General features: G+C 38.6%; 1 protein-coding gene across 1 annotated transcript in view; it reads right to left on the bottom strand.

Annotated features, from left to right (window-relative positions):
- LRRC1 (leucine rich repeat containing 1) overlaps nucleotides 1-12,530 on the bottom strand; it is a 120,598-nt gene that overhangs the window by 33,040 nt on the left and 75,028 nt on the right. Inside the window, exons 3-4 of the mRNA XM_016198040.2 lie at nucleotides 11,053-11,131; nucleotides 7,579-7,668 (exon numbers count right to left, since the gene is read on the bottom strand). Of these exons, the coding sequence (XP_016053526.2) occupies nucleotides 7,579-7,668; nucleotides 11,053-11,131 (169 nt within the window). The remainder of the gene's footprint in view (nucleotides 1-7,578; nucleotides 7,669-11,052; nucleotides 11,132-12,530) is intronic.

Raw genomic sequence — 12,530 nt, 5'->3', positions numbered from 1 at the left:
TAAGTCAGAATGTAGGCCAACTGTATTTTTAGGATCCTATTTCAGGGAGTGGGTGAGTGGTTCCTTTAAAGAATTTACATCTGTTCTCCTCTATATTTTTAAAAACCTTTTTTAATCCACCTGGATTTTTATTTTCCATTTTGGGGGCCAAAATCATTAGGTAAAGAATAAAACAAATTAAGGTAGTCCAAGCAAACAAGTACACTATAAAGCCATTAAAATATAAACTATAAAATTTATGGTAATGGTATTTGGGGAAAACTATTGATGGAGATAGGGAAAGTTGCTTACACATTCATGGTATTTCTCCTTTTTAAATACGAAATTAGTATTTAAGAAATCTCGTTACATACCTCCTTATGGTGGCTTTGCTCCAGATATTTTTCTAAAAATTATTATTTTTGTTTTTGAAACAGTACATATTTTATAGAAACTCTCAGTCCTCACAAAAGGGCATTAAGTATGATAATAGTTTTAAAAAAGATTTACTCCTCCTAGGCAGTATGCACTAATACAATACAGGTAAGCAGCCTAGCAGGAGGCCTTATCAGCAAGGGGCACATGGCTCACTGAGTTCAAGTCACCATCCCCAAGAGCACCAGTCATAAAATCACAGCCACAATGCTCTACTTCAATCTGCCAGAGAATCCACAACTGGCTCTCCTTCTCTTAGCAAACTGTGATGCTTAAATGTTTATTGATAATAACCATTTAGTGACTGACAATGATGTTTTGGATACTGTACCAGTCCATTACATGCACTTCTCCTTTTAAAATGCTATTTTTTTTAAGAAAAAAATTTCAAATAAACAGAGTAGAGCTATTTAGATATAGTTATGCTGATTTTTTTTTGAGGGTATTAGTTTCTTTTATGACTGAGGATATGGAATCTCATGGAGACAGATACACAATTAAAGACAAAGCAGCATGTTCCCAGGTTAAAGCAGAGGCTTCCCAGATCCTCAAAATTCTCCACAAGTTCCCAGTGGGGTTTTTGTATCCCCCCCAACCTTCACTACCACTCCACATCACCTGAACATTTTGAAGGCTCTGGGATATGTACTTGCATGGTCACCAGCTATGCGGAACTGAGACAAAATGCCCTCAGCACATTACTCATAAGTACTATATAATTACTATATTTCAGAGTATTTCGGTAAGAGTTTCCCAGGTATAGTATCATCCTTCAGCAGTAACAGGCTTCAAGTTTGCCTTTTCCTTTATTCATTGAGCTATATTTCACAAAGCATAAAATTCACTTTTTTAATGGGCACAATTCAGTGGTTTTTAGTATATTCACAACTGTGAAAACATCACCACTATCTAATTCCAGGAAACTTTCATTACCCCAAAAGAAACTTCATGCCCATCAGAAGTCATTCCTTATACTTTCCCTCCACCCCTTCCCAGCTGCTGCCAACCACTAATCTAATTTCTGTCTCTACGGACTTCTGCCTACACTGGACATTTCATATAAATGGAATCATACAACAGGTGGCCTTTTCTGGCTGGTTTCTTTTACTTAGCATGTTTTCAAGGTCCATCCATGTTGTAGCATGTATCAGTACCTCATTACTTGTTATGGCTGAATAATATTCCATTATATGGATATACCGTATCACAATTTATCAGTCCATCAACTGATTAAAATCTGAGTTGTTTTCACCTTTTGGGTATTATTAATAAAGCTACCACAAACACTTGTTCACAAGTTTTATGTAGGCACATTTTCAATTCTCTTGGGTATATACAACTAGGAGTGAAATTGCTGGGTAGTACGGTAACTACGAGGAAGACCTAGTTCCTCATAAAAAGGGCTGCATTATTTTACACTCCCAACAATGTATGAGTGTTTCAATTTCTCCACATCCTCACCAACATTCGTTATTGTTCATCTTTTTTTTAAATCCTCACCCTAGGATATTTTTTCCATTGCTTTTCAGAGAGAGTGGGAGGGAAAGAGAGAGAGAAGAAAAAAACATGGATGTGAGAGAGACACATCGATTGGTTGCCTCCCACATGTGCCCCAACCCAGGCCAGGGATCGAGCCTGCAACCAAGGTACTTGCCCTTGACCAGAATCGAATCCAGACCCTTCAGTCCGAGAAATGACGCTCTAACCACTGAGCCAAATCAGCCAGGGCATGTTATGGTTCATCTTTTTTATTACAGTCATCTAGTGGGCAAAATGGTGTATCATTGGGGTTTTGTTCCTTATCAGATATGATTTGCAAATATTTAATCCCACTTCTAGGTTGTCTTTTCACTTCCTTGGTAGTTTCCTTTGATGCACAAAAGTCTTTGATTTTGATAAAGTCCAATTTATCCATTTTCCTTTTGTTGTGTGGGTTTTTGGTGTCATGTCTAAGACACCAAGGTCTAATCCAATGTCATGAAGATTTACCCCTATATTTCCTTATGAGAGTGTAGCTCTTACATTTAGGTCTTTGCTCCATTTAGTTTTTCATTGTTTTTTTAAAAATATATCTTTATTGATTTCAGTGAGAGGAAAAGAGAGGGGGAGAGAGAGGCAGAAACATCAATAATGAGTCATTGATCGGCTGCCTCCCGCACACCCCCGACTGGGGATCGAGCCCGCAACCCGGGCATGTGCCCTGACCGGGAATCGAACCCCGATCACCTGGATCCTAGGTCGACACTTAACCGCTGAGTCACGCCCAGCTGGGCCATTTAGTTATTTTTTGTATGTAGTGTGAAGTAGGAGTGCAACTTCATTCTTCTGCATGTGGATGGATATTAGCTGTCCCAACAGCATTTGTTGAAAAGACTGTTTTTCCTCAATGAATTGTTTTAGCGCTCTTGTTAAAATTAGTTAACCATAAATGCAAGGGTTTATTTCTGAACTTCCAATTCTATTCCATTTATCTGTATGTCTTTCCTTATGTCAGTATCACACAGTCTTGATTATTGCAGCTTTTTGTTAAGTTTGGAAATCTGAAAGTGTGAGTCCTCCAACTTTGCTATTCTCCCTTAAGATTGCTTTGGCTATTCTGGGTCTCCTATAGTTCCATACGAATTTTAAGATCAACTCATGAATTCCTGCAAAAAGCCAAGTAGGATTTTAATGGGATTGAGCTGATTCTGTAGATCAATTTGGAGAGTCTTGCTTTCTTCACAATATAAAGTTTTCCGATCCATAAAGAAAGGGTGTCCCTCTGTTTAAGCCTTAACTTCTTTCAACAATATTTTATAGTCTGCAGTGTATGTGTCATACATTTCTTCTGTTAAATTTATTCCCGAGTATTTTATTATTTTTGGTGCTTATATATAGGTTTTTTTCTTAATTTAATTTCTGAATTGTTCGATGCTAGTATACAGAAATATAACTGATTTTTCTTATATTAATCTTATATACTATGATCTTGCTGAATTAATTTATTAGCTGTAATACTTTTTGTGGATTCCTCAGGATTCCCTATATACAAGATCATGTCCATCTGAAAGCTAACTCATTTTTTAAGAGTAAAAAAATACAATGTGTGATTTACTTGAGTAGAAATTGATACAACTGATCTCAAGGAAAATATTTTCAGTATTAAAATGCTCTTTTGGAAGACAAATTCATTCACACATTATTCACAACACTTGAAACCTTCTCAAAGCAAAATTATCCTTTCTGGCATTAAGGGAAATCTTCCAAGTGTTTTAATGATAGTATAGTAAAAAGTCATTGTTCACTAGGCACTGTTTTCAAGGGCATATCTGAAAAATCCATTTTATTCAGAAAGTCTTTCTAGAGACTATCCAAGACTTGGAATTCAATTCTCTAAGACCCTATGCTTCCCTCCTCCTCAGTTGCTGCCCTTCCATGCTAACTGGCATCTTCAGTGATAAATATATAAAGTCACTTACTTAACTGTACCCCAACTTTTTCTGACAGAGATTTTAGATTCCAAAGCAATCTTAAGGAAGAACAGCCAAGTTGGAGGACTACACTTTCAGATTTCAAAACTTAACTACAAAAATAGTAGAGATTTTAAGAGGTCTGTAAAAAGTGCAAATATGCAAAAAGTTTCATGAAACAGAAAACTGGGGATATGGGAGGGAAGAAGAAACTGATGGGCTCACTGTGAGGCAGGCAACATGAAGCAAAGAAAATACAGCTTCTTTGAGAAAGCAGCTAAGTTTAAATCCCAGCTCCACCACCCACCAGCGACACAAACCTGGGCAGATTACTTCTCCTCCTCTTACAGACAAAGCTAACAAAGCTGAGGGTGGATAATGCCAACCTTAGGAGAACAGGTGTTGTAATGAGACAGCGTACGTGCCTAACGCAGCACCCACCCCACTGTAAATGCCAGCACCGCCCCCCCCCCCCCCCCCCCCAGTGCCTTTCTTCCCTTGGCCACATGGAAGTTAATACGGCTGCTCTCACTGATCAGTGAAATTAGCTTTGAGCTTTCTGCAACAAAGGCAGAAAAGGAAGTGTGATAAATGTCAGAACTGTTATTAAAAGGAAGAAGCTCACCAGTGCTTCTGGTGTGCTATTTTTCCCCCTAAATATACGTACTTTTAAAACCTCTAACAGCTCCTTTATTGGGGGAATTAAGCAATATGAATGGACAGTAGTTATTCATTAGAAAGTGTTAGAGAAAATGAAAGCAGGTTTTTCCTCATGGTTGTCTCTTGATACCAACTTTTCCCCCAAAGGAATGTACATCATTAACACACAAAGTGACTGTGCAGGAACAGGCTGATATGGTCCTAGCCCAAGGCTTCCAGAACTTAACTGGGTTACCTGTGACAGCAGGTGAGGAGCTAGCAGGCTGTACGAGGTAACAGTGTGCCTTGCTATAAGTATTTGTTCAGTATGTCAGGGCAACTGATTCAGTGCAAACACAAAGAGAGATTAACAACTGAGATCCCCACTGTTTCAGGGTACAAGGTGATCCCGGTCACACACTAATTACATATACACAATTATACACTGAACAACTAGATTGCTGTGTACAAAGGACTAAAGTGCTTACTGTGTGGGAAGTAAAGGGTGAGGTCAGGGAACCTGCAAATTTGCCATCTACTTCACCTTTTCAATCACTGGAGAAGGCTTGACAAAAGAGGGAGGTATTTCAATCATTAAGTAAGGAAAAATCTCAGTCAGTTTGTAAAGAGAAGGTAGGTAAAAAAATTTTAAGTTCACTTCCATGAAAGGCTCTGAAGCTTTCTGCTGGGTCTGAGCAGCGCTCAGCGGGATCCACATCACAGTAAAACCCCCACAATGCATGCTGCTACGATAAACACGTCCTATCACGTGTATGAAACAGTGGTCTCCAAATTTAACTTGAAAAATATTTGCGGCAGACTTCATTAAAGCAAATATTACATGCAACACCAACACAAAAAGAAATTAAGGCTAATAATAGAGCTGTGCTGACGCAAACAGCAATCTGCAGGGATCACCCACCAGAGCACTAGTTCTCACTCTCCACAATGCCTAGAGGGGCTTCAATGGAATCCCTGGGGCCCAACAAGGTAGAGTTTGAGAACCACTAAGCTGGGAGCTTAACTGACTCCACAGCATTGTATTCTACAACGGTGGTCCCTACACATGTAAAAATATAGTATACTATAAAATATATAAAAAGAAAAAATTTAAGAAAATAAAAATATTTCATTAAAGATACAAAAATTTTTGTGGCACTCATCAGTGAGAGCAACAGGACTGAAACTACTGTATTATGTATTTAATCATTTGTTTTACATTTGGGGACAAAACAATAGTTTCTGAACTGTTAAGTTTTGATACTTGGTTTAATGGTTGTAATACATGAAAAAGATGCTTCACAAGTGACACTAATCAAAAAAAACCTGCATCATCAGTTGCATTTATTAAATCATCATGCTAATTTTTAAAATTTTCTTCTGATTATGGAAAGATCTTTGTTGAAATTCAGCTGGTAAATTACCATCTTCCCTGCCCTTAACCACTTGTTCGTGAATACTAATGAGGAGATGTTGCATTTTTGTATTTTTGACAAAAGGGTATTTTTAACCAAAAGTCCACTGAAGGTGAGTTAGTTTCCCATGAATTGTTAACTATCACCTTTACTTTGAAGGACTGAGTAAGGTGTTAATGCACCATCACAGAAAAGGGTCAGCAAATCTTTTATCTTAGTAAATGAAGTATGTGCCAGTTTGCATGAGGTAGCCAGCATACCTCTGTGTGGGTCGAAAGATTTTCATGATCATTCCTTGTGTCATTACAAAGTATTATAAAGATTCTACTATTTGAAAGACCTATTTTATCAAAGTAACCATACTGATGGTTACCTGGCATGCAGCCGTGTAGTACAGGATGAAAGACAGGGCTTTGCAGCAGAGCAAAAGCAGATCAACCAGTGTGAGGTTTCAAGTGGGCAACTCGATAAAGCATCATCTGCACACTGCATCGTGAGCCCACCGGCACAAGCAAAGTCTCCTTCCATCCCCATTTCCCCTGCTTTGCCCACCTCCACCTACCTCCCACCCCCCTTTCAAATACTGGTGCCTTGTTCACAAAGCCATACTATCTGTGAGATGTTGTTTGGTTTGGTTTGGTTAAATACTCTAAAGAAACCGTTTGGGAATCCTTTGGGAAACTGAAGAATCTTTGCCATGAGGAAAGTTAAGTTGCAAATAATGATTTGCGTAGAGTGTAGAATAATTATGCATCTGTGAGATTTTCTCAACAATTCACCATTTCAATGGACATCTGTCAGATACACTGTAGTTCTCAGAAAGTGAGCTTCTGTTCTGTCTTAGAATTTAGACAGGACAGGTAAACACAAACGAAATCCTTTATGACACTAGGGAAAACCAGTCCACCAGGTTAGGCTCGCCACGCTGGGCTTTTATTTTAAATGGTTAAGCATGAGCCACGAGCCTGATTTAACCCACTGTATGTCCTAGAGGCAAGGGAAAAATTTGCTAAGATAATTCAATCAATTCATCTCTGAGAAGGCAGAACAGAACATTTATTCACCAGCATATATTTTCCTCAAAGGATTTTATTTCTCTCCATGGCTGTCCTCCCCCAGCCTCTAAGCCAGCGCCTTGGAAATGTGCCCACTGTGTTCCACCCCTCCCAATCCCATGCCTGCTCTCCAGACACACTACTCTCAGCCCTGTCCTCAGGTCAACAGCACACACACTGGCAGGCACAGCTGCTGTTTAGGGGACGCTCTCTAAGTTCTCAATGGAGCCCTTCATTGGCTCCCTTCCCTAACATGGTTTAAAATCATTGAGAGTGGAAGTTTCTAACAGTATTTACTCACCACCTACATGACACATGGCACTTTTGCTTAAATACTCTGGAATCCACCAATGTAAAGAGAACTTCCAAACAAATTAGGTTTTTCACTAGTGGCAAGTAGCAGCATCCTTTTTAACCATTAAAATGTAAGGACAATTGGTTGTAAAGACACAGGAGCCTGATGGTGCTCTTTCTTGAGGGTGAGGGTGAAGACTGAGTGAATGGCTTTCTGAGCAGAAAAATAAGAGTTTAAAAGGGAAGAAGGGTGGGATGAGTGATACAGGTGTCCTTCTGCCCTAATACACCCAAACATCACACAAAACTTACTTGCCAATATTTTCTGGTAGGGACTGCAATGAGATGTCATTTACAGAAAGACTTGTCAAGTTCTGTAATTCAGGAAAGCTTTCTGGTAATCTAAAACAAACAAAAAAGGTTGTTAATTGAGAAATGAAAGTGCACATATAGTGCAAACTAAACATAATTATAATAATCCCTTCTACAGGCTAATTGAAAAAAATCTCCTAAAAATTACACTATGCATAGCACGTTTGCCTTGTCTTCCTACATATAAGACACTTATAAGGAAAAAGAAAACAAAAACAAGTTCAAGGGCATGATAAATACTTGTTGACAGGGTGATCCAGAAATAATTAGAGGAAAAATATGCAAGCTTTATGAATAAAGGAGGGAAAATGTGTGACTGCTGAGTGATGTATGAAAGAAAATGATAGTCGCTGAAGCTGAAAGTGCCGCGGAGTGAAAAGACTGTATTGATCAGCAGGAAATAGAGAGACATTGCAGCCCACACGATTATAATAAAACACATGACAGTTGCTCAATATAAATTTTTTTCCTGTAGCTTACAATACCCAGAGCAAAGCTATGAATTACAATTGATCAGCTGACAGCCAATTGCTACTTTCTTAATATTGTTCTTTTAATTTGACCCGAGATGCCAACCACTTGAGATAATTCTGTTTCACTATGTTCTAAACAAAAGGATATTTTTCATATGTCCCATTTTTAGACTCTACTGAATGGCAAGGTTTCAAAATAAATTATTTATAAACTGACAGAGAAAGTTTACTTTCAATATTTCTATGGTTACCAGGATTTGGGGAGAAGAAAAAAAAAACTAACTGAAGGCAAAAAGTTCTTGTTGCATCTAAAACGCTGAAGATAATTATATAGAGAGCTAATGTAAAGGACAGAACACATAACTTATTGGGAGGGCGAGGGGGCCGGGGGAGGACTTCTGGCTCCAGTGATAGTCTCTAGATCAGAATCATCCATTTTTTTCCTCCTTCCAGGTTTCTTTTTTGAAAAACAAGTCCTAAGTTACTGTTTGATGTTTAATATAGATAATTCCAAACTTCAACACCAAACCCAGGCAGTGTAAGATGAGAATATTAACTGGGATTTTATAATCAGTGAAATACATTCTTAGTAACGATTTTTAACAAAGTTGAAGCCTCTTCCATAGTGTGACAGAGGCAACATTTTTTATTTTAAAATGTTATTTATTTCAAATAAAATGGTGCAACTTATCTTTTTTTGCCTGAGTTTTCACCAGAAAATATGTATCATTTTATCATTCTAAAAGTAGCTAGAATGACCTTAACTATAAGAAAAATGTGTTATTAAATGTATTATTCCCTTTTCCTGGCTGCTAACACTAAGAGCCAGGCTAGCATGCTGTATTGAGGAAGCGCAGACTGACGGCTAGGAAAGGAAATCTGAGGTTAGGAGAAAGGAATTCGAGTCTGAGATGCCACTCAGACGCTTCATGGTCTCAAAAGGCCATTTAAATTATTTGAGCCTCAGTTTTCTTCAGCCATAAGATATGTAGGCCAAGCTAAATAATTTTTATGGTCCTTTCAACTCACAAATTATTGTCTTAATTCTTAAAACAGCGCACCTGCCAAATTAAAAGGGTTTACTTACAAAACCTGCCAAATATGAGGGGAGGGTAAAGCCCAGTTAATCCCCATACAGTGTGGGTGTGTGCCAGGAGCGAGAGTTTTAAGATAATGGTAAGTCTCATGTCAGCAGACATTAGAAAAGGAAAGCTAAAGAGGTAGAAGAGGGGATTAAGCAATCAAATGGTTAAAAAAACTCAAGGGCAGCATACTGAATATCTCCCAGCTGCCTAACTCTACTAACTGCCTTAAGGATAAATAGCTTAGTTGAGTTCAACAAACATTTACTGAATGTTTACTCCATTCCAGAAATTATAGTAGGGTTGGAAATAGATCAATAAATAACAGACGAATACAAGTTGGTTTTCTCAGTCTAGTCCAGGAGCCTTGGTCAATGAAAGAACTTAAAGCAAATTTCAAGTGTTATGAGATAAGCACTCACAGAAGACTATGGAAGACCAGAGAGGGAGGGGCCATGGGGATCAATCAAGATATGTGATGCTCAGGCTATACCTTAAAGGAGGGGGAAAGGGTTCGCATCATGGAAAGAGAGGGGTGTGAAATGAATGACCTCCGAGCACTTTACTGGAAGCAGAGTAGAATGACTGGACACAGGCAACTGAGGGTGAGGAGGGTAGACAGACAGACCACGGTCAGACAGAAGCCGGGGGAGACGGCAGAGCACATCAAGGAGCTCAAACTTTATCTTATAGAAACAGGAGCTACTGAAAGGTCTGAAGAAGAGAAACAACTGCACAGAAGATGGTTAAGAAAGGGGACAAGGCTTGGGGATGGTGATGAGTTAGAAAGCTACTGGGTGAGAGCTTACCAGATCACTATTTTTCATAAAAATAAATGGTATTAGTCACTTAATCACTGAAATTCAAAAGGGGGAAGACCAGAAATATTTTTAAAAACATATTTACTTCTTAATATGCAGATATGGAAAAAACAAAATTAAACAGGACATTCCCCAGCACTCCATACACGAGAAGTCCCCAGCAATTTTAAAATGGGTGAAAAAAATCCCAAATTTTAATTTAATCTTTATCTTCCTATATCCTTAAAGTAAGGCGGTAGGGGAGAAGGGGCGGGGGGTGGGGGCAAAGGCTGCTTACATAGTCTTCAGAAATCTTAGAAATGGACCACCTGGGCCAGGGAAACGTCTGGAACAGACTCTCGAGGGCTGTCTATGCACTGCTGTGTGGGCTCACAGGTGTGCAGAAGCCAGTGGTCAGTGGGCTCAAGACTGAGCCAGGAGCCACAAAGGAGGGGCTCACGATGACATCACTCAGCTACGCCCAGGACAGGCAAAGCCAGACTCAGCAGTGAAAGAGTGAACGGTGGCTTTATTTGGAAGAATAAACCCAAGAAATCCTCCTAGCTATTGCTAAAGTATGGAAATAATGCTGTCAGTAGAGTTGTTTTCAGAAAACAAAAACAAACAAACAAACAAAACGAGATACTAAATATGTTTCATTCCTGGAGTGGGAAAACATCTCTAATAGGACCTCTCCTTGGCTACCTATGGAGTAAGCTCTATAGGAGTTTAGGACTCAGTCTTATCCCACAAGATAAGATGGGTCAACAGAGGATTTATAAACCACTCTGATTCTTCATATTGCTTCAGAAGTGCACTCCTCACGCCTGTTTTGCACACTCCAGTGTGCCTCCCCGAATCCTCCAGCATCCTTTCAATGTCCCGTCAATAGCACCATGTGCCTTCCGTTGTACAGTGCTATTTACAAATGTCTGTGACGGTCCACCATCCTTGATAAAGACAGCCTCCATCAAGGTACCTCCAAAATAGGTAACCTGGTCGTCGTCTTTGCTTGGTTCTCAAAAAAGACATCCTTAGTACTACAGACAGAGAGTTTACCTGGTCAGTGGGTTTCCGCTGAAGTCAGCTATCTGTAGTGCTTTACAGAATGAGATGCTTTCTGGAATTTCAGGAATATCTGTAGGAATGGTGGGGGGGAAAAAAAGACTATCATGTACCCCACTGTTAACAGTTTTCATCATCCTCAAGATGGACCACAGTCATCAGAGAATATCTAAAAACTGTGACCTCTATGCAAATGTGACATGAATTTCTAAAGTCTGTTGCAATTCCCATTAGGCTTTTCCCCTTTATTTTTGTTTTGTTTTTTTCATATGACTGTATCAGTACAAAGGATTTTAAACTATGCATTTTGAAATTAATAGATTTTCTCATGGTTATAAACATAACAATTTGGAAAATAAAGAAAAGTCCAAAGAAGAAAATAAAAACCACCAACATTCCCATTACTCAGAGATGTTGTATTCCGATGTACTGTTTTAGTTGTCATGCATACACACACACACATATGCGCACGCACAGTAGGTGTAGGTAAATAAATTATATTTCAAAATACTAGGTTTGTGCTGATTTGTTACTTTCACTTTACATTATTTTACAAACTTATTCCCTGTCATTATTTTTCCAAATACTTTGCCATTCTTAACAGAAGAGCCCACTGCATATAATTTCATACTTCATTTGATCAATCCCCCATTCTTGGACACTTAGGTTGTTTCCAAGTTCCTGGTATTATAATTATATTATGTCCATTTTTGATTATTTCTTTAGGCTAAACTCCCAGAAGTGTAATTACTGTGTCAAAGGCATTAACACCTCTACAGTGCTTGATAAATACTGTTAAATTGCTTTAGAGGGGGGCAAGTTATACATATTTATACTTCTATCAGCTTGTACAAAGTGCCCAATTCAACATTTCTCCCCCCTTTTCTTTCTCTTACATTTTAAAAACTGCCAATGTTACTGGTAAAACAATCTGGCAACATGTTGTTATTTTGTTTTATATTCCTTTTAGTACTACTCAGGCTGAATATCCCCCCCAGGCTTACTAGTAACTAAATATCGTGATTTTGAAATGACCAAAATTGTTGTTGCTTTTAAATTCCACTTTCTCTTGGTACAAAACCTAAGGTTGTAGTTTTAGGGCTTTAAAAGGTTAGTTAGTTCATAGCATTTAATGTCAAAAATACATTTACTTTGGACACATTAACATTGAGAAGGGCTAAAATAGAAAAGGTTCTCCTGGTCCCATGCTGTTTCTTCCACCAGTTTGACAAACGCAAGCTGAGCCAAAACATACCTAATATTTCTAAATTGGGGGTGGCAGGGAGAAGGGAGAAATAAAGGGGAAAATGGACATGCTGGTCCAACAACGGCAAATTAATCAGAAGCTACATAACATATTTTAGTTCAAATTAAAAAGCCAAAGACGTTTAAATGTGGTAGCATTCTCCTCACACTATGCTCTGCTTTGTGTGGTCATATAAGGTAGTGAAGACCAAACACTATGATCCTAG

This window comes from Miniopterus natalensis, chromosome 5, assembly GCF_054644295.1.
Source record: "Miniopterus natalensis isolate mMinNat1 chromosome 5, mMinNat1.hap1, whole genome shotgun sequence".
Taxonomy (NCBI): domain Eukaryota; kingdom Metazoa; phylum Chordata; class Mammalia; order Chiroptera; family Miniopteridae; genus Miniopterus; species Miniopterus natalensis.
This window is presented reverse-complemented; position numbering and strand designations above follow the sequence as displayed.